This window comes from Giraffa tippelskirchi, chromosome 1, assembly GCF_054371585.1.
Source record: "Giraffa tippelskirchi isolate mGirTip1 chromosome 1, T2T-mGirTip1v1.2.pri, whole genome shotgun sequence".
Classification (NCBI taxonomy): Eukaryota; Metazoa; Chordata; class Mammalia; order Artiodactyla; family Giraffidae; genus Giraffa; species Giraffa tippelskirchi.
The window spans coordinates 51,105,849-51,133,337 of record NC_137275.1 but is presented as its reverse complement, the minus strand read 5'-3'; the positions used below and the strand labels follow the sequence as shown (position 1 = coordinate 51,133,337).

General features: G+C 36.5%; 1 protein-coding gene across 11 annotated transcripts in view; it reads right to left on the bottom strand.

Moving 5' to 3' along the window:
- The window catches only part of ATP8A1 (ATPase phospholipid transporting 8A1), a 230,854-nt gene that overhangs the window by 120,879 nt on the left and 82,486 nt on the right, over nucleotides 1-27,489 (bottom strand). For 8 of the 11 annotated variants that reach the window (XM_081523434.1, XM_081523201.1, XM_081523056.1 and 5 more), the window contains 6 exons: nucleotides 15,637-15,709; nucleotides 12,698-12,803; nucleotides 10,787-10,869; nucleotides 6,295-6,344; nucleotides 4,364-4,433; nucleotides 1,706-1,790 (listed from right to left, as the gene is read on the bottom strand). In XM_081523434.1, the coding sequence (XP_081379560.1) occupies nucleotides 1,706-1,790; nucleotides 4,364-4,433; nucleotides 6,295-6,344; nucleotides 10,787-10,869; nucleotides 12,698-12,803; nucleotides 15,637-15,709 (467 nt within the window). Of the gene's footprint in view, nucleotides 1-1,705; nucleotides 1,791-4,363; nucleotides 4,434-6,294; nucleotides 6,345-10,786; nucleotides 10,870-12,697; nucleotides 12,804-15,636; nucleotides 15,710-24,620; nucleotides 24,666-27,489 lie in introns of all 11 variants that reach the window. The other 3 variants (XM_081522682.1, XM_081523285.1, XM_081522579.1) reach the window with 1 other exon arrangement.

The following is a 27,489-nucleotide window of genomic DNA, read 5'->3' as shown; positions in this document are numbered from 1 at the left end:
AGAGTCTGTCAATTTTCTAACTCATTTGGAGGTGACCCTGAGCCAGAAAAATGTTTACAGACTGGAAAAACAAAGAAGCAGAAGATTTGCCAGCCAGGATAAAAGCAGTTAACTAAGTTACCAAGAAGACAACATTCTCACTCAAGGTCATTTAGCTCTCAGACTAATTAGGTGTTAGTGATCTCAAGTCAAATCGAATATGGCCAGGACCGTGTCAGAAAAAGAAGCAAAGAACACAGGACATAAAATGCCCGGAAGACTCCATGTTCCAAGGAAGGAGTACATTGTTGCTGCACACCACTGCAAACAGAACTTAACTCTTTGGGCCATATTAGGGACATGTTTTTCTCTTCTGGACACTTGGCTGGAGACTTGAAAGTCAACGTGAAAGTCACTCAGTTGTGTCCGACTCTTTGCGACCCCATGGACCGTAGCTCACCTGGCTCCTCTGTCCTTGGGATTCTCCAGGCAAGAATACTGGAGTGGGTTTCCATTTCCTTCTCAAGAGGATCTTCCCGACCAGGAGCTGAACCCAAGTCTCCTGCAGTGCAGGCAGATTCTTTACTGACTGAGCTATGGGGGAAGCCCTCCAGCTGGAGTCTTACTCTGGGGTAGCCATGGTACACGGTGCTGCTCACCCAGGGCCAGAGAGAATGGGGCGGCAGTGGAGGCCAGGCCAACTGGAACTGGTCTGGGAGCTAGAATATCCTTAACATCAGAACCAGAGAGAAGGAAGGTGCTCCTCCAGCCCGCTCCTTCCTCAATAAAGGAAGCTGCAATACGTGCTAGGTTACACTGTACCTGCCATCCCCTCGGAAGTTGCGCCGCATGGAATCTGAACTCAATAGATGTGTGGGTCTCCACGTGCTTCCATTTTTGGAGGAGAAATGGTAGAAGGTTCATTGTGTCCCTGCTTTTCAAAGCCTAGTGCTTTTACAAAACATTCCTATCCTTTTGCTGCTTGGATTAAGACGAAAAGGTTCGGCTCAGAGGTCAGGTTTGGTGCCACCAGCGACAGTTCCGGCAGAAGCAGACCAGAGTGAAAACTTAGATGGAAGATGCGGATACAGTACTGGAGACTTTTGTTAAGTTTAGAGATAAGATTCTACAAATTCCTGTAGTAACTGACCCGGATGCTTAACGCCTCTCACTTCCTTTCATCTCATCTAGATCATCTCCCTAGACTACATTTTGGCACAAACAGAGCATCAGGACTATGTATGTTTACCACGGATTCTCAGGCTCGCATAGAGCCTGGCGTGTGGCAGGGGCTTAATAAAAAGTCCTGAGTTAACAATAAATTGAAGATCTATTTCAGTAGTTATAGAGGTTTATTTATTTCTTCTTCTCTTTCTTACTCAGATTAGACTATCCAGTTCTTTAACTCTTGTTTCTTTCCTTCTACATTGCTGGAGATGTAAAGTATTTAAACTGTAAATGGTATCCATTCTAAAAAGTGAACAGATTTATAAGCTCTACATCCCCTTAAATGTGCGGACAAAGTCTTTCAAAATGTTAATAAATATAGGAGAGTAAAATCAAAATAATGGCTGGGAACAGCATATGGTAAGATCTAAATGATCAACATTTATTGGTATCTTACTTTAAGAATCTTCAAGTAAAATAATAAGAAAAATCCTATAAGATAGTAGTAATATATGATTCCATTTTATTTGAGTCATGTTTAGTGTTGTATTATACTCACCTTCTGTAGCAAACTGCTCCAAATGTTTTAGGGTAATTTCTTTGTATTTTGAAGTTTCTGCCAGTCGGTCATAAATTACAGTGTCCTGGAAAACAAACAGAAGGTATGATACTAAGCATTCTGAGTTGAATAAAGTTGATGTTGGCAACATTATTAACAGCGAATGAGTATTTAAAAAATCAATTTATCATCAGTGTTGAAGCACAAAATATTTTTCCTTAATAATACTGCTTTCCTATAACACTGAGAAAGATGGCCTAGTCCTATATTTTCATCTTTTCCTTTCTGAATAAATCCAGTTACTCTAACGTTCAAAATGTCATATTCTATCAATACTTCACTTACCTGTCATGTGCTGTTAGATCTCCCCTCACCGCCCCACAAAGATTTTGCAGAATGCTTCAGCATTCATCTGTGCTACGAGGAAGAATGGTCCAGAACTCAAACAGCATGGGAAATGTCAGACGGAACGAAGCTAAAGAGCGTGTCCTGCTACAGTGCATCAGAGCCTTTAAAACGCTAATGCACACAGTGGTTCCAAGGGAGTGGGCTGATAGATGCCCAGACTGAACTACTGAACCTTTTAGGACGTAGGGCATCTATATGGGGTTGGTGTCCACAAAGGAACAGACTCTGAGAAACACATGTTAAGTGCATGGAGCAAGCCGGTGGCTATGGCAGGGAGGACAGTGGACAAACTGAACAGCTGAATAGTTCTGATTGTGTCACTTTAGCTCTAAGATTCAATTTACTTAGTCTGTAAAATTAAATTACTGGATTATTGTTAAAGTCCCTCCCAGCTTTAACTTGAGGCATCACTACATGTCTCTAATTTCCACCCCTTTATAAATTGCCTATTGTTCCTTTAGTTATTCTTTAGCTTGGGTTTAATGTTTTAAGAATTTTAGTATTTGGCCTTCATGGTTTTATTAGACCAGGAAAAAATAAATCATTTACCTGCAATTACTTTCTCAGTGGTATTACCCATTTTGGGGTCTCAAGTCTCAGGGCTGAGTTGGAAGCAGACTAGTGAGGTATGATTTAGAACCCTTGAGAGAAACAGAACTTAGTGACCTCAGAACAGATGCAATATTCCAGGCTCCAATTATGAATTTCTTTTCATTTCTCAGTGGTGAAATGGGAAGCGGGCAAAGCAAAAGGAAATGATAATTTCCCCTCATGGGTCCTTTTTGAGAATGCGAGTTCTTTGTAACTTACAAACTCTATTTTTTCCCAGAGGTTAGTGAAATTTTCAGTGAAATTAAAATAGGCATTTTAACACTAAGAAAATACTAAAAAATTAAAATCATGAAAACAAAAGTGATGAGTAATAAATAAGGCTAGTGAGATTAAACTCTCAAGGTAATTAAGCATTCTAGTGGAAGAAATTGATGGTCAGACTAGGGGAATTTTCAACCTTCTCTATAGTATCAAGGAAGGCAGGGGGCAAAATGTGGCCTTCTGCATGAACTGTAATGTGTTAGGTCTCTCAGTCATGTCTGACTCTTTGCGACCTAATGGACAGGCTGCTAGAGCTTATTTCATCGGTTGACATTTTCCCCTAACTTTATTTATGATTTCTAATTTATCTTACATGTAACCCATTCTCCCCTCCCTCAAATTTCTTTTTGATTAAAAATAACTGTAATTTTTTTTCAATGTTGAGCTCTAACATCCTCTGTCAGAACAGTTTATCCAAATGATTTCACCTGGAATGAGTTCACCCTACAGTTGTTTATGTGCTTATTCAACAACCAAAGAAACTCTAAAACTAAATTCATGAGACGTTATGAAATTATTCTCTCCCAATCTTTTAAAACCAAGGCATTAAAAAATTATGTTCCAATGCATTAAAACCAAGGTATTGAAAAACATTCTCAACAGGAATTTAAATAATAAGCTTGGGCTTCTTAACAAGTTCATCTTCCAAGTTACATGTGAGAAAGCAAGACTGTTGATTATATTTGAAATTGGAAAGTTCCAAGTTTGTTAGTTACCTGATTACTTTAAGTATATACTATGTACATGGAAAGGATAAATCTGAAGGGAAATATTGACTAATCTCAAGAATAGAAAAAGACCCTGGGGAGTAGATTTCTTATTTTTCCATGAGCATAAACATATTTAACTAGGAAAATTCAGTTGGAATGACAAATTACTGTCCTGTCAATATAACCTGCCAAATATCAAAGCCAACCAACAGTTAGAAATGCTGTTATAATTAAAACAATGCAAATACAATACAAATGGTAATCGCCACATGAAGAAATTACAGCAGTGACTGTAATCCATTTCCCCCCATTTCTGTGGCCTTTAAAACATCAGATTCAAATTGGTGTAGGTTGCTACATTTCTAATTTAATTTTAAAATATTTTCTGTATTTAATTGTCTTCTAACATATTTATAATATACAAACCTCAAAAACTGAATTATATAAATACCCTCAGCCAAACTTTTTCAAAGCACCATAATTACCCAGAAGGAATTCCAAATTTCACCAGAAGAGGCTGAACACTAATACTATAAAACACCTCCAAAAGTGGATGTCAGCAACTTCAGGCTAAACATCTGTGTTACATTTCCATAGCAGAATGTTTAACATCTACATTATAAACCATCATAAATCAAAATCATAAAAGACAAAAATAAAAACTTACGGCTCCTTTGCAGTAAAGTCGTAACTTCCCGGATGGAGTGCGAACAATCACTGACATTCTTTTTCTAGCGCTGAAAGAAAGGTTTCCCACAATGTGTCATCACAGTGAGAAGATGCATCTATATGTTTGTCATGTCTCACATATTTTAATGCTCATACTGAAAAAATAAATTTGACTAAATCATGAGGCTGATCTCTCCACATACACAAACCATCGCCTGAGTGTATAGCTGAGTACCTTTGAAAGTCACATTATGTTTTTTAAGATATGTGGGTTCCATCTGCTGCCCTAAAGAAATAATTTACAAAATAGCTCCCAAGAACCCTGCAAGAGTTAATACCCACCAGGGTAGAAAGAGGGGAGTTCTGGTTCAATGTTTCCACATTTAAAAAACATTTAAGCCAGAACCTTTTATGATGAATTATCAAAAAGAGAAATGATAATCAATTTTAAGTATACACCCAATCAAAAGGCATACTCTAGCACTTTAAAAATTTACTTAAGCCTTCACAACTATCATTTTTTAATTACTAGCAAACCACTGGCATCGTGTTAAAAACCTAACTTATATTACACACTCTAGTTAATGAGCACAAACAGCTTAACATTGTGTTGGCGATATAGACTGATAAAAGTTCTTAGTCAAACATACACATCTTTCAATGGATTAGCAAAGAGACTACAAGTTAACAATGAACAGAATAAGCAGGTATGGCATTGCACAGGATGAGCCTCACTTGGAATCAAGTATGCATAAGCATTCTCTCCAGAAATAAGGGGTAAAAAAGACTTCTCTAGTGTCAGTGCCTATTCATGTTACCTTATAATGTTCTACAGCTAAAAAACTGAGATGAATGCAATACAGTAGTTAGATATGGTGTAGTTGCCTTTAGAAATATCTTTGACTATTTAGTCCTCTCTTTTTCCATCTATTATTTCCACTGCATTAGTGTCTCTGATCATTCCTGTGCTTTACCACCACACTTAATTGGGCCCCCTTTGTAACAACATCTCTGTATTCTACCTCAGCCCTTCCTGATTCATGTTTCTCTTAATCCAGCTTTGATGGCATGGTTCCTGGTTCATCAACTTCCTTGCTCTTTTTTTCTCCTGGCAAAACTCCCAAATCATGGGTGAATAGGAATGCCTTCTGTGGTCCAGCAGAGTAAGTGGACACTGCTGAAGAGAAGCCGTCCTGTCACAGGTTAGCAAACACTTGGTCTCAGAGTCACAGAGTCCTCCACATTGCCTCGTCACCTACATTTCTGTAATAACCCTGCTCCCATCTCCTCGCAGGACTATGAGCATTCTCTGATAGTCTCTCCATTCCTCAAGTCTCCAATATGCCCTTCTTACTCCAGATGCAGGATTTTTGCAATCACTTGGATGGAAGCTTCCAACAAGAAATCCCTATTCATTTGGCCATGAACACCTGCACATTTATCTACTGTGGACCATCCCTTCTGTCTCTATTCCTACTATATGGAAACTATTTTTATACCTAATAGACAGATGAATATGAGTTTCTGAAATCCCTATGACAATTAGATGTTATAATGAGCACGTAATTAGAATGGCAAGTTCCTGACTCGGATTCATTTTAATTCTACATAAATCCTGGTGCCCCTAAGTATAATGTTTTCAGATCACTACCTGGGCCTGTACCCTACAGTTGTGATGCAGATTGTTATGTTCAGAAATATTATTACACTGCCTCCAGAAGACATGCCTTACAAGACTCTGAAGAGAACAGTTTATGATTTTCTTACAAATGACAATTAAAAATTGTATTGAAAATTTTAATTTAATATTTGGTCTAAATAAATTTATTTAAATAAAATAAAGCACACTTTCTTCTTATTTAAAAGGGAAAAACTTTAAATGGAGGGAAATGTACGACATACACACAAACCACTGAGCAGATGTTTTACCTGGTGAACTCCAAGACATTGAGCAATTCATATCTTTCTTCCTGCCCCAGCTATGAAGAAAAGGAAAATATGATTACATTGAGTAAGAAGTAGCTTTGGTTTCTTAGAAATAAACTCCAGTCATGAAGTTTTAATGTAAAAAATGTCAACACAAATTGTCCTTTCTGAAATATATCACCCTTAATTGAACTTATTAACTTTTCAGGTTAAGATGGAAGATTGAACAAACGCAATTACTTTTCATCGTTCCCAAAGCCCCACCAAAACTACAAAAAAAAAAAAAAAAATTTAAAAAGAAAGAAACTTACAATGGCAGGAAAATATGAAAAGAGACAATGTCATTAAAAATTTGGAAGCTAGAAAACAGATAAGTGAGATATGCTTACTTAGCAGATGCAAGAAGTAGCAAATGCTATTATATACACAGTGGTTATGGGGGAAAAGGTGAGAACCAGCCTGACCTGTGTTGAATAAACTCTAAAAGGCCTAGGGAAGAGGAATAACAGGTAGTTCTAGAACTGGAAGGTAAAGGAGCGCCCTAAATGGGAGGACTAGGGAAAGAGCTGCTGTTCTGGGTACTGGCTCTTCCTGCATACTGGCAGAAGACCAGAGGCTCTGCTGTATAAAGTTTCTTTTTTCTAGAAGTTGGCACACTTGAAGATATAGTACTGTTATTGTATTTGTACTAAAGGCTAGGCCCCAATACCCACAACTCACTTGTGAAGTGAAGTCACTCAGTCGTGTCCGACTCTTTGCGACCCCATGGACTGTAGCCTACCAGGCTCCTCAGTCCATGGAATTTTCCAGGCAAGAGTACTGGTGTGGGTTGCCATTTCCTCCTCCAGGGCATCTTCCCAACCCAGGGATCGAACCCAGGTCTCCCGTGCTGCAGCCAGACGCTTTACCATCTGGGCCACCAGGGAAGCCCCCTACATTCTGGCAACCTATATTCTGGCAACGAGATCTTTCCTGGCAGAAGGGTGGAAGACTGTTTTCTTGGGAATCTATATGCCCAGGTTGAGTCCTAAAGGTACAGACAACCATGATTTCTCAAACGAATCCCACCAGACCACCCCACAGTGAAGCCCAGTGTTGACAAATACCCTCTATACTCAGAACTGCCATATCAGCTTGCAAATTCTTTACTCTTAACCATGAGAAAACCAAAGATTAACAGATATCCAAGGACAGCTATTATCATGGATCACAGATACCCAAAACAAACAGATAAGAGCAATTTGGAAGAAAGAAAATTCAAAAAGAAAACACTGGTGTCAGCCTGAGCTTCTTGATGGGCACAAAGTGCTGCTGGACAGGTCCCAGATGCCTTTTCCCTCCATTTCCACACCAGGATGAGGTGGTTTGTCATATGCTTTCTGTGGGGCATTTTCTGTTGTATCATTGGAACTGGATGGGTATGGCTTCCTGGTGGCATAAAACCTTCTGCAGTGTTTTATACCCTTGGAAATATTGCTAGATTCACCAGTATATGCTTGTTAATGGGACCCATGAAAAAATAAAGAAAATGTCTGAAACGAAAAGCTGCCTGTAACAATGGTTATGCTTCTGTGATTAAGATTCACATCCTGTGCTGCTCTTTGGTGGCATAGGAGGAGACTGGCCTTATTTCTCTGCATATTGCAGCTCTCGTCAAAGATCATGCATAGCCTAATATGCATCCCATATGCAAGTGGTGCAGTAATTAAATGCTCTTCTTTTCTCCTAAGTAGAGAATGAGAAACTTCTGAAAAGAATATGTGAAAGTTGATGCTTAATTTTTGGTGAAGTATGCTTCTCCCAGTGTAACAGTTAAAACAACTGTAATGACAGCTTAAGACCATTTTATGTTCCAGTAAAACGATATGCTTATTTAAACTGTTTGTAATTTTTTAAAAGAAGAAAACATAAAAAAAAACTATCATTATTCCTCTCAGAGAAGTAACATAAGTACAACATCTATGAAGGAAAAACAGGATACTATTAAAAAAAGAAATATTGAGAAAACAATAAAAGCTTCTGGAAGCTAAAAAATGTAACAGCAGAAACAAAAGGAAGATCAATTGAAGTCTAAGAAGATAAAAGAGAGGAAAACTTCCAAAAAGTAGAACAAGAAGGCAAAAACAAGCAAAGCAGGACAGAAAAGTTAAGAGATGAGCTCAGGAATTCTAAAAAGACAGAGCAGAGGAAAAAGAGAAAGAAAAATGAACAGGCTCATTCAAGAAAATTTTCCAGAATGGAAGGATGTCGATTTCCAGATAGAAAAGTGTCCACTCAGTGCTCAGTACAATGAGTTAAAATATTCTCACTAGGGTACATGGCTGTGAAATTTCAGAATTCTTGGGATAAAGAAGATCTCGCAAACTTCTTGAGGGAGGGAGTGGGCAAGTCACAAAAACTACAGTCACAGTGGCTTCTGACTTCTCAATTAGGCGTACAGGAAGCCAGGCAATAACAATTCCTCAGGAAACTGATTTCCACCCTGGAACTCTCTATTCAGCAGGGCCACCAACTAAGTATAAAGGTCAGATAAAAATGTTTACACTTAAAAGGGCTAAACAACAAGCAACTTCCATGCACCTTTTCTCAAGAAGCCAATAAAGAATGTTCTCTACAAAAACAAGCTAGGCCAAGAACAAGGAAGACGTGGGATTCAGGAAACAGAAGATCTAACACAGGAGAGAGTTAAGCAAAGTTCCCAGGGAGACAGGAAAGCGATTCCTCTTGAGAACCATGAGTGAGACTGAGCTGCATGCCACGGCAGCTTGGAGCCCTGAGTCAGGAGCTGGGCTTATTGAGGGCTGTCACTACTGTGACTTCTGCTTCTGTAACACCTTTTCAATAGGATGAAATGGACAGAAAACATGTTCTATCAATGTCAGGTTCTAAGAAAGAAGTTTTGACTTACAGGAAATAGCAAGTCCAAAACAGGAGACAATCAAAAGGAATTCCAAGTGCCATAGAAGCTGGCCTCTGAACAAAACTGGCCCAGAGTAAGGAGAACAGGGGCTGGGTGGCAGGTGTTTCAGGAGGAACGTCTCAAGGGAAAGACTGCAACTGCTCACTGGCCAGATTATCTGGTGTAACTGTACCGAAAAAAGTGCACTAAGAAGTTATGAAACAATTAGAACAATTAGTAATAGGTAGAAAGAAAATGTTGCACTTGGAAAAAACTTAAGAGATTTATTTTTAAGAATTAAAGAAAAAAATTACTTTCAGGAGATAATTTTGTATCTGAAAACACAAAATTAAAAACAAAGAAAATAAATACTGAATAAAACAATGTTTTGCTAGGAATATCAATACAGGCATAATGACACAAACACTAAATAAAAATGCTTAATGAGATACAATCTATATACAATAATGTACATAGATTTTAAATATGTAGTTCAATGAAAATTCTAAAGTTTGATAAAGGTATACTTGGTGTAACCACCACCCCAGTCAAGACACAGAACATTTCCACTGTCCTACAAATTCCTTTGCCCCCTTTCCCAATCTTCCCCCTGCTGTGGAGAAAACCACTGCTCTGAATTCTAAGACCATAAGTCACTTTTTCCTGATCTCAACCTCGATATAAATGAAGAGTATGCAGCTCTCTGTGTCTGGCTTTTCTTTTTTCTCAGCATGTTTCTGAGACTTATCAATGCTGGTAATGAATCAATCATTTTACTCTTTTTTTATTGTTGAGCTATTTCATTGTGTATCACAATTTGTCGATCCATTCTCCTAGTGATGGACATTTGGTTTGTTTCTAGCTTTTGGCTACTCTGAATACAGCTGCTATGAACATACCATGAAACATCTCCCTGCAGACACATGCTTTTACTTCTTCTGGGCAAGTATAAGTACAACTGCTGCATCAGGTACATGTTTACCTGTACTGGAAAACTCTAAAAGGTTTTCCAAAGCGGTTGTACCATCTTACACATCTACTAGCAACATGTAGGTGATCCACTTGTTCCGCAGTTTCATTAGCATTAGGTGCTGCCATGTTTTTAATTTTACTTTTCATGGTGGGTATGTTGTAGTATCTCATTGAGACTTTAATTTGCATTTCCCTGATGATTAATGATGTGTTTTCATGTGCTCACTGGCCATTTGTATATCTTCTTTTGTGAAATGTTTGTTCCAATCTTTTGCCCATATAACATCTGGGTCCAAATACTTGTAACCAAGCATTGTAATGTAATTATACTACTACTGGAAAGGGATGGTGAGTCAAGAGAAATAATCCCTCATTTAATATAATTGAATAGAAAGTCAGTAGATATGTCTAAAATTGAAGAATTGAAATATATTTCATTCATCAACACATTATAAAAGGATATATAAATGTCTAAAGAGACAGCTAAAAGAATAGAAAAGTCATTGCTTCTGGAGAGGAGAACTAGTAGGGAACCTCTGTTTTATTATGAGCTTTTTGGTATTATTTTATCTTTGAAGCTTGCATGTGCATTGCTTTGATAAAAAAGAGAATTAAATAACTTACTGAATCTATAATCACTGAGTCAGGCGTTCTTCCAGTGAAAACAAAATTCAGCTGCTTGGCTGCTCTGACCAAGGCTCCCTCATCTGTTTTAGGCAAACAGAAGAAAGCCAATACATGGTGAAAAAAATTATCCCAAATATGAGATCAAGCCTGCAATACAATAGTCTGCTTAACTTTTTAAAAATGAATTAAAGTTCTTTTTATTCTGCCTCCTGTTATTGAAATCCATTTCTTTTTAAATCATACGACAATGCCCAGGGTTTGAGTAGAATGATCTTCAGAATTTGAGACATGTATAGATCCCAGAGGTATATTCTTGAGGGCTAAGTCTCAGTGTTAGCCAAACAGACCTAAAAAGGATAACTTCAAAGTACCTCTTGGTCCAGCATATCCTCCACAAAACTTTTCTTAAAATAAATGATGTGTACAAATGAGGAAACCCTATGATAGCAATAGCATGGATAGACCGTGAACGCATCGTGCTAAGAGAAATAAGTCAGACAGACAAAGAAAAATATTGTACGATCTCACTTATATGTGGAATCTAAAGAAAAGAGAGAAGAGAAATCCACCCCCCTCAAACTCATATAAAAAGAGATCAGATGTGGTTATCAGAGGAGGAAGGTTGGTGAAGGGGAAGTGCAGAAAGGTGATCAAAAGGTACAAATTTCCATTATACCATAAATAAATACTAGGGGCACAGTGATGTATATCAATTGTTTCTTAATTAAACTGGAAAAAAATGAGTGGCACAAAAGTGTCTTCTTAAGTTTTATCCTTTTCCTCCTAAAATGCTGAATGTAGGAAAACTATTAATAACACTACAAATATTGAGGGGTCAATTTAAAAGGATATAAATTAATTGATGTTTCATTGTATTACATATTATTTACTCTTATCACCATGTTATATCAAAACTTTTTTGTTTTTGAGGGAAGGGTGTGAGATAAAACATCCATATAGTGTCTATCTTAATGATAAAGAGTGTATCTCATGGTTTTTAGGAATCTGGTATATTCTACAAGGTCGCAGGTGCTGGTTTGTAATACAGTTTAAAACACAGGGGGAGGGGATAGTTAGGAAGTTTGAGACTGGCATGTACACACTACTAAGTTAAAAATGATAACCAACAGGGACCTACTGTATAGCACATGAACTCTGCTCACTGTTATGTGGCAGCTTGGATGGGAGGCAAGTTTGGGGGAAAATGGATACATGTGTATGTATGGCTGAGTTCTTCTGCTGTCCACCTGAAACTATCACTACATTGTTAGTTGACTGTACTCCAGCACAAAATAAGAAGTTTTTTTTTTTAAAGGAAGCTTATAAAAAAGTTCCCTAAAGTGTGTTCCTTCTTTCCTGAAATCTTAGTAATCAAATTGGCTATTTACCCAATTTTACACTGAAAATAAGTCTAAGTATGGAATATCTTCTCTAAGTGTAAAGCTCTTCTCATTCAAGTAAATCCACAGCGAACTCCTTGATTATCATTTCCAAAAGAAGAAAAGTTCGTATTCTAAAATCAACACTATTCAGGTAAACAGATCTTCCTTTTCCTGCCAGCTTATGTGAAAAAACAGTTTATGACCAATAGTTTTTTCTTAATTATTTATAAAGAAGGGAAAACTTACTATGCACATAGAGTACCATTTTTTTTAACTTGTATGAATTTTGTTATTCAAATTCACATGTAACATATTATATAACAAATATTACACAGTTATAGATTTTAAAATAGGTACATATACATATAATTTTGAAAGCCAATGTTTCTAATTAGTAAATAACATTTTTAATCTGAAACAAAAGTAACTTGGTTGTTTTACTTCTTCAAATTAAATTTTTCTGAACAATCTCATATTTCAGAACAATTTTCAACCAAGAAATACATCACAGTCGCTTCATTTGTACCTGGAGATGCTGCCTGGTAAATAATCTTATCACCTTCCCGCTCTGGTACTGCTGTGTGACACACTGCCATCATTGTAAGAAATTCACATATTATCGGTGCAGTGGGCTGTAAGAAATAAACACATAATTTAGCCCCTTTCATTTAACCATTATGACACAATGATAGTAGTATTACTTCATGTATATTTATTGAGTGCAACTGTTAAATATTGAGGGTGAAAGCCAAGAAATCAACAATATGAAGAAAAAATATTTTTTACTAAAATCCTTCATTTTTGCAACCTCTTCATTTCTTTTCTAAACATTTATATAAGGCCACTTTGTCTTGTTAAATAGAAACAGCACAGTGAAAAAGGCAGATATGGTTGAATTCTGTCATCAGAGGGCAAGAGAGGAATTCTAAAATGTTCATTTACCTGGTTCTAATTCCTGATCAGATCTAAATCTTAGGCATCTAATCTTACTGTGGTTGCACTACTTTGGGTCGCGGTGATGATGGCAGAGGATTCCTCTACGATGTTTCGGCCTCTCTTTCCAAAAACAACAAACATAACCTGACAAGGGTTCTACTAAATAAAAAAGGATTGACTGAGCAAGTCCTGTGTACTCATGGCCTGAGGAAGACAGGATCCTTTCTGCAAGGAGTTTTTGAGTTTATAGGAGAATAGCAACCAGATTTTTGAAATTAAGCATCTTCTTTTCTGGTTCCTGATGAAGAAAAGTGTCACTCGAATTAATAAAGGAAAAAAATTCCTCCATGCTCTTGGATCAAAAAACTAAAATGACTGGAAAGGTACATCAAAACATTATTTGGAAAAAAAAAAAACTGTGTTCAGGCTAGAACAGCAGACAAATCAGACAAGGTCACTGTTGCCTGATCCTTTGACTTGTGGGGAAAACAGAACATAGATAAACAGTACACAAGTATCATTTATTTATGGGCTTCCCTTGTGGCTCAGCTGGTAAAGAACCTGCCTGCAATGCGGGAGATCTGGGTTTGATCCCTGGGTTGGGAAGATCCCCTGGAGAAGGGAAAGCTACTCATTTCAGTATTCTGGCCTGGAGAATTTCACAGTCCATGGGGTATCACAAAGAGCTGGACATGACTGAGCAAATTTCTCATCATTTATTTATACTGTGAAGAGGGTTACAAAGGATAAAATGTGTGAAAATCATACAATATGATTTGGGTCAGTTTGTGGTTGTTCTCAAGACAATGTGATCTTTAAGCTGATGAAGTTTTAGCCTCATGAAGGACTGAGCACAGAGCTTTCCATCAAGCGGGAATAACACATGACTGAAAAGGTCCTAAAGGAGGAAAGAATGAAGCATGTATAAGAAAATAAAAGAAAACCAGTATAGCTTGAGGAGAAAGAAAGGGAGGGTAGGTCCAAGTGAGGCTGGTGACTAAGGCAGAGGTTGGATCATGCAACTTTGTAAGTTGAGAGGGAAGCCAGAGAGTCGTTTTCAACAGGGGTGTGTTGGGACTTGATTTCCACTGGCATCATTCTAGCTGCCATGTTCAACAAGGATGGGAAGGGGTGCAAACGGAAACCAGGAGAATGGTTAGGAGGCTGTTGTGGCAATTTACCTGGAGGATGCTGGTAGTCTTGACTGGGGTAGAGAAAGTGAGAATGAGGTGAAGAAGACATTTAGGACATGTTCTAGAAAGTCATGGGCTTCCCAGTGGTGCAGTGGTAAAGAATCTGCCTGTCAATTCAGGAGGCGCAGGAGACACAGGTTTGATCCTGGATGGGGAAGATCTCCTGGAGGAGGAAATGGCAACCCACTGCAGTGTTCTTGCCTGGGAAATCCCATGGACAGAGGAGCCAGACAAGTTACAGTTCATGGGGTTGCAAAGAGTTGGCCACAACTGTGAGACTGAGCACGTGCACGCATGCATGCGCACACACACACGAAAGTTGTATTGACAAGGGCTTAGTGATTCATTACAGATCTGGAGATGGAGAGAACAGAGGTAACAAAGCAATCCTAAGTTCCTAGATTGAGTTATAAGATAGTTGATTGCGTAACTTACTGAACCTGAGAACACAAGAAGGAAGAGGTGGGTCTAGGTCTAGATTTTGTGGATCTTGAAGCTCATGTTTTGTGGAAAGCAAAAATATCCGCATGAATGCACTGCTAGGGCCCTGCCCAGGGGCAGAAGTGGCAAGTCCACCAGTGCTAGGAAGGGACTAGTTTTGGGCTGATGAGCATGAGCTCAAGTTTTGACGCACTGAGCTTGAAGTGATTGCGAGAAAAAGTTAGGGATTTAAACCTAGGTGTGCTCAGTTGCATCTGACTCTTTACAGCCCCATGGAACTGCAGCCCTCCAGGCTACTCTGCCCATGGAATTTTCCAGGCAAGAATATTGGAGGGTGTTGTCACTTTCTCCTCCAGGGGATCTTTTCGACCCAGGGATCGAACCCGAGTCTCTTATGTCTCCTGCATTGGCAGGCAGATTCTTTACCACTAGTGCCATTTGAAAGCCCTTAAACTTCAGAGATCATATCATTTGATCAGATGGAATTTTAGTAAGTATAAGTAACTTTATAAGTGGAATATTTACATTGGGTGGCAGATGTCTCAAGTTCTTATTGTATAGATTTAGCACTGGCCTATAATTTTGAGCAGGTAATTAATTTCTATAGATATTTTGAAATTGTTAACAATGAGTTGTTTCATATACATAGAGCTCTAAATTATATAATATTTTTAAAAAGCAGAGTATCGATAAATGACAGTGTTAAAAGTAAATTTCTAAAAATCACAGATTCGTGCTGGCCAAGTAAAAATAATTTAGAGACAACAGATTTTTATAATTATTAAAAATGATCATGAGAGTAAATAATGGAATATATAAGCATGGAAGGTAATTCAGATAAACATTCATTAGTTGTCATTTATTAATGAAAAGATAATGGTACTATGTTTCTTACATGATTATTTTGGAGGTTTTCCAGCAATGATGAATCACTAAATGTTTTTTCATCTCCAAACTGTGAGTTCTGCCTGAAGGGGAAAAAATGGAGCATATTTGATTCATTTATACAAGCCTGCGGATCTACCTGTAAGTTACTTTTAAAATAAATCATTATGCCTACAAACTCTTAATAAATTAAGTATAATTTAGTTCACATTTCTAAATAAGATATCACATATTTCATGATTGAATCATAGGATATTTTCAAACATTATAAAATGTGAGAGCCTTTTTCAGTGTTAATAAAAAATAGCATTTTACCGTTCATTTTCCTGGAGTAAAATTATGCTGTAGCCATATGAAGTTTAAAAAAAATTTAATTAAAAAAGTAACAAAACTGCTAATATACATGGAATTGAATTTTTCTACTTTCATAATTTTTACAATTTTTAAAAATTTTGAGAATTAATGGAGTTATTATAAAAATAATACTGTTTTACTTTAGCCATGAAAATTTATTTGAAGTAATACTATATGATTACCATATGAAACAAAAATATGGAGAAACTGATTACACATTTCATTAACATTTATCACTAACAAATATCTTATATATTTATGTACATATTACAGTTACTCTGTAAAGGAGAAAAAAGCCATAAAAGTATATGTGATTTTGTGTTGTGGCTGTCTTCAGATCAGCAAACTTGAACTCCATATGAAACAAATCAAATCAGAATTGCCTCTATAATCTAGCTATTACTAATCTCATAGCCATGCAATTTAATTTCAAAATGTTGAGATTCAAAGAAAGGACAAGGAACATTTAAGTAGAAATGTCAAACCCCAAGAGTATACTTTTTACCGTTCAGTGAAAATATATAGATCTAAAGCTTTTATGTACAGAAGGAAATTTCAGAAGTCGTTGAGGAAAAAATAATGTGTTCAGTATTAAACAGCTATAATCCAGAAAGCTTTTAATCATAATTTTTATAGGTTACAAAGAGAATTATCAGTGCCAATGTGCCAAATATCAAGAGTTTCATATTTTAAAGCCAGCTGCTTGAAAGGAAGGAGAAATCATTGAGGAAAAAAAAAGAATGTAAAATAATTTAACCTAAACCAGATCATCAATATATGTAAATATATTTTTAACCATACACCATAAAAGGAAGTTAGAATTTTACAGTAAAATACATCTTTATTAATGTGTAACACTTTGATCTATTAATTCTCAATATTATAGTATAATGCACCTTTATTAGCACATAGGTTAGAATTCTCCAAAACATCACTTGGAAACAGAATGAACACATTTTATTATTATTATTATTTTAAAAATAATAAATAATTTATTTATAAAATAACAAATATTTATTAATTAAAACTCCTCCTCTTCTTAGTTTTAACGATGACAAGTCCAAGAACTTTTAAACAACTTAACAATTGGCAGGCAGAAAAAATTAACATACATTTCTCCTCTAAATATTATCATTCTCAAAAGGTTTATTATTCAGGGCTCTATAAAATTTCCCTATTATTTATAAAATGCATTCATTATTGGTTCTTAGTTATACTTTCCCACTTATTTGTTAGATAAATCGAAATGTCAAGGAATATTCACAGTAACATCTTGCATGTGGAGGTCTATCTTCCTTCTAAAGAATTCTGGACTAAAAGCTTTTATAAATTTGAAGATGTGTCTTATAATCTCACCAGTAATTCTTTCATTTCATAAATCACAGTTACCACAATTGATAAAACTTTCAAATATATTTATAACAAATAACACTAGATATGTAACTGAAATGTTTACATGGACACGTCCTGCCCTCCATTCACCAGTGAAACCTTCTGATGCAGAAATTGCTAACTCTTCTCCCAGAAAGGAGCTTCCTTTCCACAATCATAAAACCATCAGCATTTCATCTGCTAATCACACAGGTTGGTCTGGATAACTCAGACATGGTGCTCTCATCAGCCCTGTCTGAAATCTCACAAAATGTTCACTTTTAGTAAAAGTAAACAGATAGAATTAGGAAGCTCAAAAGTCATTTCAAAATAAGAACCAACTGCATAAATGTAAAATAGATTAAATTGTTAGTTGACAAAGCTATTTGAATTTGCAAACTGTGCATACATAAAAGTGTAAGCCAACATCGACATTTTGTTAAAACTTTCCATAGAAGTTTTCAAGTGACACTTTGCCTTATAAGGAGACAAAGAAATTATGGTGTTTTGCAAAAAGCAATAAGGCAGGGGGTGCAACAGTAAGATAAAGTGAAAAATGAGCAGTTAACCCACAGTGTCATATAATTTACTGCTTCTTGTAGGCTGATTTAAAAGCTATGGTACATTGCAAATAATTATTTCCTAATCATCCAAAAATGAAGAATCCTCATAGCAATAAAAAATGAGAAGATTTAGAATTTTATGGATAAACATAAATTACAATCAGTGTGGCCTGATCAGTATTAGGAACCAGAGAAGATCAAATTGCCAACATCCGTTGGATTATAGAAAAAGCAAGAGAGTTCCAGAAAAACAACTATTTCTGCTTTATTGACCATGCCAAAGCCTTTGACTGTGTGGATAACAACAAACTGTGGAAAATTCTTCAAGAGATGGGAATACCAGACCACCTGACCTGCCTCTTGAGAAATCTGTATGCAGGTCAGGAAGAAACAGTTAGAACTGGACATGGAACAACAGACTGGTTCCAAATAGGGAAAGGAGTACGTCGAGGCTCTACATTGTTATCCTGCTTATTTAACTTATATGCAGAGTACATCATGAGAAACGCTGGGCTGGAGGAAGCACAAGCTGGAATCAAGAGTGCTGAGAGAAATATCAATAACCTCAGATATACAGATGACACCACCTTTATGGCAGAAGGGATTCCCTGGTGGCTCAGATGGTAAAGCGTCTGCCTGCAATGCGGGAGACTCGGGTTCGATCCCCAGGTCAGGAAGATCCCCTGGAGAAGAAAATGGCAACCCACTCCAGTACTCTTGCCTAGAAAATCTCATGGATGGAGGAGCCTGGTGGGCTACAGTCCATGGGGTCACAAAGAGTCAGACACAACTGAGCAACTTCACTTTCACTTTATTGCAAAAAGCAAAGAAGAACTAAAGAGCCTCCTGATGAAAGTTAAAGAGGAGAGTGACAAAGCTGGCTTAAAACTCAACATTCAGAAAACTAAGATCATGGCATCCGATCCCATCACTTCATGGCAAATAGATGGGGACACAGTGGAAACAGTGACAGACTATTTTTTGGGGGTTCAAAATCACTGCAGATGGTGACTGCAGTCATGAAATTAAAAGATGCTTACTTCTTGGAAGGAAAGTTATGACCAACCTAGATAGCATATTAAAAAGCAGAGACATTACTTTGCCAACAAAGGTCCATCTAGTCAAGGCTATGGTTTTTCCAGTAGTCATGTATGGATGTGAGAGTTGGACTATAAAGAAAGCTGAGTGCCGAAGAATCGATGCTTTTGAACTGTGGTGTTGGGGAAGATTCTTGAGCGTCCCTTGGACTACAAGGAGATCCAACCAGTCCATCCTAAAGGAAATCATTCCTGAATATTCATTAGAAGGATTGATGCTGAAGCTGAAACTCCAATACTTTGGCCACCTAATGCAAAGAACTGAGTCATTTGGAAAGACCCTGATGCTGGGAAAGATTGAAGGCAGGAGAAGGGGACGACAGAGAATGAGATGGTTGGATGGACTATGAAATCATGTCAAATGAAGAGATAAATAACAACTTTTATTTAACTTAAAAAACAATTTAGTAGTAGAAAGGCCTAGTAGAAAACAAATAGGAAACACTGTCTGCATAAAGCTAGAATACTTCTGCATAGCAAACACTATTACAAGCAAGTCAAAAGCCAAATGACAAACTGGGAAGAAAACTATTTCCAACACATAAAATGGTTACTTTATTCAAAATGAAAGTTTAATTCACTCCAAATAAAAAGGGCTTATAGAAACTAACACTAAAAAGATCAACAATGCAATAGAACAATCAGCAGAGGATATAAACACACAGTTCACAAAGAAAGAAATAGAAGTGGTTTTAAATATACATTCAATCTTACTGCATGATGAGAAATGTGATTTAAATTTATCAATGTGGTAGAAATAGTTTGACAACTCTGCTGCTATAACCTTGGAAAAACAGTTAAACCATCTATCATTGATGAGAATGAAAATTGGTACAATTTCTAAAAAGGAATATTGGCAATGAAAGTGAAAGTTGCTCAGTTGTGTAAGACTCTTTGTGAACCCATGGACTATATACAGTCGATGGAATTCTACAGGCTAGAATACTGGAGTAGGTAGCCGTTCCCTTCTCCAGTGGGGATCTGCCCAACCCAGGTGTCAAACCCAGGTCTCCCACTTTGAAGGCGGATTCCTTACCAGCTGAACCACAAGGGAAGCCTAAGAATACTGGGGTGGGTAGCCTATCCCTTCTCTAGCTGATCTTCCCGACCCAGGAATCGAACTGGAGTCTCCTGCATTGCAGGCAGATTCTTTACCAACTGAGCTATCAGGGAAGACCCTGATATTGGCAATATCTTAACAAAATTTAAAATCGATATAATTCTTTGAGATCCAGAAATTCCTGTTTCTGGAATTTCAGTCTATTCTGTACTTATACTGTCTGGCGTGAAATGCTGTATGTACAAAATCATTCTTTGCAGCACATTTTTAACAGCAAAAGGTTAGAACTATCCCAAAGTTTTACTAGGGCTGTTGTTTAAAAAGACTGTGAAAAAAAAATAAAAATAAAAATAAAAAAAATAAATAAAAAAATAAAAAAAAATAAAAAGACTGTGGTACATCCACATAATAATAATGGAACACTATACAAAAAATGGGAGGCTGTCCATGGAATATGGACAAATCTCAAAGATGTACCGTCAAATGAAAAGCTGGTACCAAAGTGTGTACAGTGTGTTTCACTTTTGGTAAAAATGAGAAAGAAAATACATGCATACATAGTAGAATAGATCTGGAGAAATAAATCTGAAACGGGTTACATTGACTGCCTTCAGGAAGGGAAATGGAGGGTCAGAGATAGGGAAGAGATGTGTTACTGCATTATGAACTTAAATAAATCAAATTTAAATTAAAGATTAAAAACCAGAACAAAATCCAATTATGAGCTGAAACATACATTCTACATACAAACTCAGTGCATACATTATATACATACAGATGCTACACACATGCATATATGGGAAGACAAAGGCAGTGTGACTGAAAACACTGTTTTCTGAATGGATCTGTACCTTCTGGCTTTGAATAGTGCTACTGTTCCAAATCAAAATCCCTAAAAGGGTGATTTAATTTTCAAAAATGAAATTGTTGTTCAGCATCAGGTCAAGCCCAAGAATATAAACAAGTGGTTGAGTTCAATAATAATATTTTTTTCTTAGACACTAGTTTTGATCAATGTGGTCTGCTTTTCTGTGTGGTTCTAAAGTATTTCTGAGGGCAATTACAAAAGAGGAGTTTCAAAAACATTCTGTGAAATGGTCGCTTGACTGGAATAAATAAATGACTTGTCAAAGTGACTACTCTGAAGACTAGCTAATTTGGATGTGTTAGATTTCGTTACTATACAGTCACACCTGGAAGAATGTTTTAGTGAGCCTAGTGATGGCAGCAGAATAAATAAATACCACTCATTTCATACATAAATACATACCAAAATGAAGTGAGAAAAGACCAGAAAATGGTACTATTCAGTGATACCGTGCTAATACTAAAAAACACAGTAAAATGACTAAGCACAGAATACTTACTTTGGGATTTTCCTTAAAGTAATAGTGGGGGAAAATACAGATGAACTGAAATTGGCTTTGAGTACATATTATTGAAGTGAGTGAATGAGTACATCCGTTTTCTACTGTTATTTATGCTTGAGATTTCCACCAAAAAAAATAAGAAAAAGAAAAAAATGTAACAAAATATATAGCTTTGGTATATAATCATATCTTAGGGCTACACAGATGCTTATAATAAGCAAATATTTTTGTGCAATCCTCCAAATATTGATACTGTCTAAAGAATGGTACATTTTAATAGAAATGAATTAACCTTCAAGGTTATATGTCAGCTGATGTATGGCACTGGGCAATAACAAGAAAACCATCCCAATTCCGGAGGAAGTGGCTACTGGTTCGGAAATGATTTCATCTCTGTAAACTACATTAATAGATTTAAGCGAGTCAAGTTACAGCCATTATCCAATTATTTTTAATGTCAAGAAAGTGTTTTTGAAACTGTCACTGTAATAGTTTGCCATCAAATTTGACTAAATGTAAATAATCTACATATTTCTGTTGTTTAGTTGCTGAGTTGTGTCCAACTCTAAAAATCTTACATACACTTATGTGTTAAATAGTATGTGTTTTTTAACTCGGTATTTTTGTGGTGGCAAATGTGGTTGAAGAATGATAGTAAAATACATAGTATAGGTCACAGATTTTATGTATGGAATCAACGAACTTCACATTGAAAGGTGAAGCTGCTGACAGTCAGACAAGAATCAACTTTCAGATTTTAGATTTACAGAGTCAGCTGTACTCTCTGGTTTACCCCTGAGGACCAGCAGATATAGCCATGAAGATATAGCCAGGTTCCTGAAGTATACATTCAGTCAGGACCACGCTTTCAATATTGGTTTCACTGGCAATGTGAAATCAAGTGGATCAGATCTGGTAATGCCAGATTTAGGATTGTGCCAAGTTGTGTCCCCCCAGGCTAACTTTTCCCGTCAGTCAAACTATACTTGCTCTTGGTACCTGAACAAAATGGGAAAGAATAAATGAAATAACAAATAGTAAGGATATCTTTTCTCTAAATGCAGATATTTCTGAAGCTCTTTAAAGTCTATTGGATGTGATATAATCACCATCTACTTAATATCCAGGTGGAGCAAGTTTTTAACTTTTTCTCCCATGTTTACTGATTGTATACTTTGAGGGAAGTTACTTATTGGCTTCTCTGCCTAAATTTCATCAGCTTTAGAAGGCTCATGTCAATTACAACTCCTCAAATATGTCTTAAGGATTAAGTGAGAGACATCAGAGCTAACACTCATATATTCTTCTAAGCACTTTAAAAATAGAATTCATTTAATCTTTGCAACCTCCCTATGATGTCTACATTCTACCCAATGAGGACCCACAGGTAAAGAGATTAGGTAGCTGGCTCAAGAGCAGCATTAGGACCAGGATGTGAACCTGAGTGGTCAGAATCAAAGTCTGCATCCTTGACAACTGCTCAGGACCCAGGATACAACTAAAGTTCAAGTAGTAGCTCTTCCTTCATCTTTGCTGCTTACAGGTAACCACTTGATAGATGAGGAAATCCAAGTAGATATTTAAAATAAAGCTTACTCTATTAAACAGTTGGCAAAAACCTTCCCTAGTGTTTATTTTTTAAATTATCATTAATATCTAAGTTTATATGTAACTGCAAGTGGAATTATACAAAAATTTATGAAAAAGTTGACATTTTAAAATTTGGAATTACCTAGTTTAGAATATCGTTTCCAAAAAGGGTGTTTTACATAAAAAACTTAAACAGACAAAATAACGTCTCTTCCCAAAAGTGATAAAAATCATGAAACAACCTCTACTGAAAGTAGAATATTTTAAATGACCCAGGTAAACAATTGTTAACATTTTCATCCAATCTTAATAAGAATATGGTGAAGGTAATTTGCTTCTCAAGAAAAAGTGGTTTATCTTAGAAAAAACATATATTCTAAAAATAAAAATATATATTCAATTCTATTGAAAAGCATCAAGTAAAAAGGTATAATCAAAATTTTAACTATATTCTCAAAAGATTAAGTAGAAGAGAATATCTACATCATTACACTTGAATTATCTACCAGAAGTAAGATGTTTTGGCACATTTAAAAGACACTGAAAATTATTCAGTTGTGGATAGGTGTCAAAATGCATGACACTCCAAGCAATGAGCTTAAGTGTAATGAATCATCAGTTATCACATGTACCAAACAGCTGCCTCTGTCATTAACTCTAGTAGTATGAGGCTTATTGCAAATTGTTACAAAATCTCCACTTTATTGAAATAAAATCCAAGTTGAGAAATAAGGCTTAATCATAAAATACCCTGTGTCATCTGAGAATAGAAACTCAATCACATATAAAGCCATACTGTTTTTTACAGTTACCAGCATTAAAGAAAGCTGCTTTCTGAAATTTCATTTGCCACCAGATTGCAATGAATTACTGAAATAAACTCATGTCATTCTAAATGAAAATGTAAACCATGGTGAGGATTTTAAGGTAAGACAAAAAACCCAATATGTACTGAAATTAAGCTTATAAAATGCTATTCAACAATTCTAAAATTAATTATATTCCTGTTAACCCTAGTCCTTGGTGATTCCTGTTAACCCTAGTCCTTGGTAGCATACTTTTCCAACATTTGTTTCAGATATTTCATTAAAAAATGTTTATTTTATAGCCTCCAAACAGATTTAGCAAATTAATGAAAATAAATGTAAAGGAAATTTTCACTGTGTTTCAGCAGCATTTTTCTGTAGCTCTGTAGAGTATACAAACAGTGGCAGAAGGTGGCAGTGCTGAGCTAAAAAATAAATAAAATAAAATTTATGGAGCTGTCCCTGAAATCTCAGGTAGTTCACAGCCCGGGGACTCTAAGTTGATTGTTATAGATTTCATTATAGATATATATCTCCACAAAACCAGCAAGCTTAAACTTTGAACTAAATGTTCATCAAATGACTAAAGGTTATTCAACAGGACATCAGGGCTATTCAACAGATTTGTTTGTTTTTATTCAACAGATTTTAAGAAATAGTTTACAGCATTGTCATCCTGCCTGATTAGTACTTTTTTTCAAAGTAGTGAAATGCATCTAACAAAACAATAAAATGCAAACCTTTTAAATGGATCAATGAGACAGAAAGATCCATGCAGCTTACCATTCATCAGGAGAGCAGCCATAATCCTCAGGTTCAGGGACATGGCTTCAGAAAGCAAGAGGAGGGACAGAAAGAAAGGAGAAAATAATCAAAGAAAGGCTGGAAACACAAAAGCATGAATAAGGGAAGTACTGAGAGACGGGTCAGTTAAGGGAATAAACTTTTAGCTGATTTGGAAAGAATGGCAGTTAGTATAGAAAGTATAATTTATGGTAACTAAGCAGATTTACAAAGTTGTTTTCATTGGATAGCCAACTTGCCTCTTCACCAGGAAATTTCCCAATTTTCTGCAGAGAAATCAGTATTCAGTAGAAAATATTAAACTTAAAGTTTAAATACAGACTAATGCCAATGGAAAATTCATCACACAATGCACAATGAGAATAAAGTGTTTTAATAAAGAAAACACGTTACTGAGAACAAACTATCACACTGGTAAAATCTGCCAAGTACATTTCAGAAACAAATCTGACTACCATGCAGGGGTGGTTCTTTAAACAGGTATATTAAAGTAAAAGCTAATTACATTGCTACAGCTAAAGAGCACCACATTGTAAAAGATAAACATTTTAAAAGATATTCAAAACTGTTCACTTAAACCATAACTCAGCCGTCAAACAATTTATTACATCAAAAAGAAAACACATTCATCAATACTTCATTTTCATCCATTAACTCATCTGAGCACTGGATCTACGTACAGCTTTCATTTCAATCCACCAGTGATGTGACAGAAGTGGCCCATTATACATGACAGAGCAGATTTTATTCTACTTATTTATCTATTGATTTACTAAAATTTTCCTTTTATTGTTCAGATTTTTTCTTGCTTCTTGAGACATATAACACTGTGCACGTTTAAGGTGTACAGTATGATTTGATACTAATATATGTTGCAAAGTGATTACCATCATGTGAATGTGTGCTAAGGTGCTTCAGTTGTGTCTGACTCTTTGTGGCCCTGTGGACTGTAGCCCACCAGGCTCCTCTGCCCATGGGATTTTCCAGGCAAGAATACTGGAGTTGGCTGCCGTGCCCTCCTCCAGCACATCTTCTTGACTCAGGGATTGAACCTGCATCTCTTACGTCTCCTGCATATCATAGTTTTAGCTAACACTCCCATCCATCACCTAATTACCATTTCTTTTTTTTTGTGGTGAGAACATTTAAAATCTACTCTCTCAGCAGCTAAAACAGATTTCCTTATCTCTTGTTTCTTTCATTATACATGGTCATTCAATAGCTTTCCTTTAAATTAAATGTATTAGATGTAGGTAGAGTTTAAAAATGCAGAGTTCAGTATAAAGTCACTGTTTTTGATAAATATACAATATTCACTGAAAACTGGGGAAAATCCTCTCACTTCCTAAGTGGCCTCTATTTCCTACCCTTCCACCAAACTGGCCATGCACAGACCTCATCCCTCTAAGGTATTTCCAAAGCATCAACTGTCTCAAGTGCAGGCTCCATCCACCACCTTCACTCCAATCACAATGGGGGCCGTCTCCTTACTCACTGTTCTCTCTTCTACCAAAGGATGTTTTTAGATGCTTGAGAGGAAGGACTAAATGAGCCCTCGGTGAGCCCAGAAAAAGCCATGGCCTCCTGCCAAGCTCTCTGAAAACTAGCTGCAGCCAGTGCTCTAGGCAATCACTTCTCATCAACCTCAAGGCTTAGATGACCTCCGAGCTACAGCAGGGGAGGGTTTGATGCTACCCAAGCAGAAACACTGCACCAAGGTTCTGCCAAGTTGCCCTGGTGGTGTACAGCAGCCCTGGGTCTCTTACTGGGAGAGGGGCTGGAGCCTCAGAGCTCAAGGCTCAGGGCTGCGCTCCCCTGGTGTGGTTCAACCTTGGCAGACATTCAGGGCTATTCTGAATAAGATGAGCAGAGGGCAATCCATACATCTGTTACTGTATTCTATCTGCATGAGATTCCCCAAGATCACTGCTCTAGTAGCTCTGATGTGTACGTTCTGTCTGGTTATTTGCCATGGGAGGTTAGTGCTGTTACATCTGCTTGGTAAGTTCTTAAACTCATTCTTGATCTCGTCGTTAAGCATCCCAGTGCCTGGTCTCAGTGATTAGATCACACCCCTCACCTTGTCCCCAATCACAGCCTCACATAGACCTTTGTACTGCATTATTATTTTATAATTGTCTGCATGATGATTTAATTACATCCATTAACCTCTAATTAGACTATAAACTTCAGGAGGGTGGAAGCCAGAGGAACTTTGGCTGATCATTAAATCCCCAACATCTAACAAAGTACTACATATTATACATAGAGATGAACACTTGTTGAGGCATGAGAATAAACGAATGGTTTTTACCCAGCTTTATCCACCAGTCACAGTGAGAAGTGAGATACATTTATCGGTTATAATATAGACCTTGGGGCAATTTTGATAATTGTGAGGTTTCTCATGGTGAATTTCCTCTCATACTTAAAAGAAGTTGCCGATTCTTTCAGCAAACATTGCTAAACAAAATATTGTCAAGTAAAACTACTCACATGCTATTTTCACATGTAAATAAAGATTATTATTAGGAGCATTTGGTTTTCACTTAAAGGGAAAAAGTCAATGAAATGTTTTTAATACTGATTAAAATGACTTGTCCATACAAAAATATAATATTGTTTAATTTGCTTTACAGACTCTTAAAAACCAAAAAACTTTTCCCAGTTCATCAGCTCATTCTAATGTAAGATTTTAAATTATCAACAAAGACAGTACTTAGGACTGTAGCCGAGAATAGTCACTGTATTGAGAATTCTACCCACTGAACACTAAAACCTCATTACCTATTTCTGGCTTTCAAGTAACTGTGATAAAACTGAATTAGTATAAGAAGTAATTTGTTGA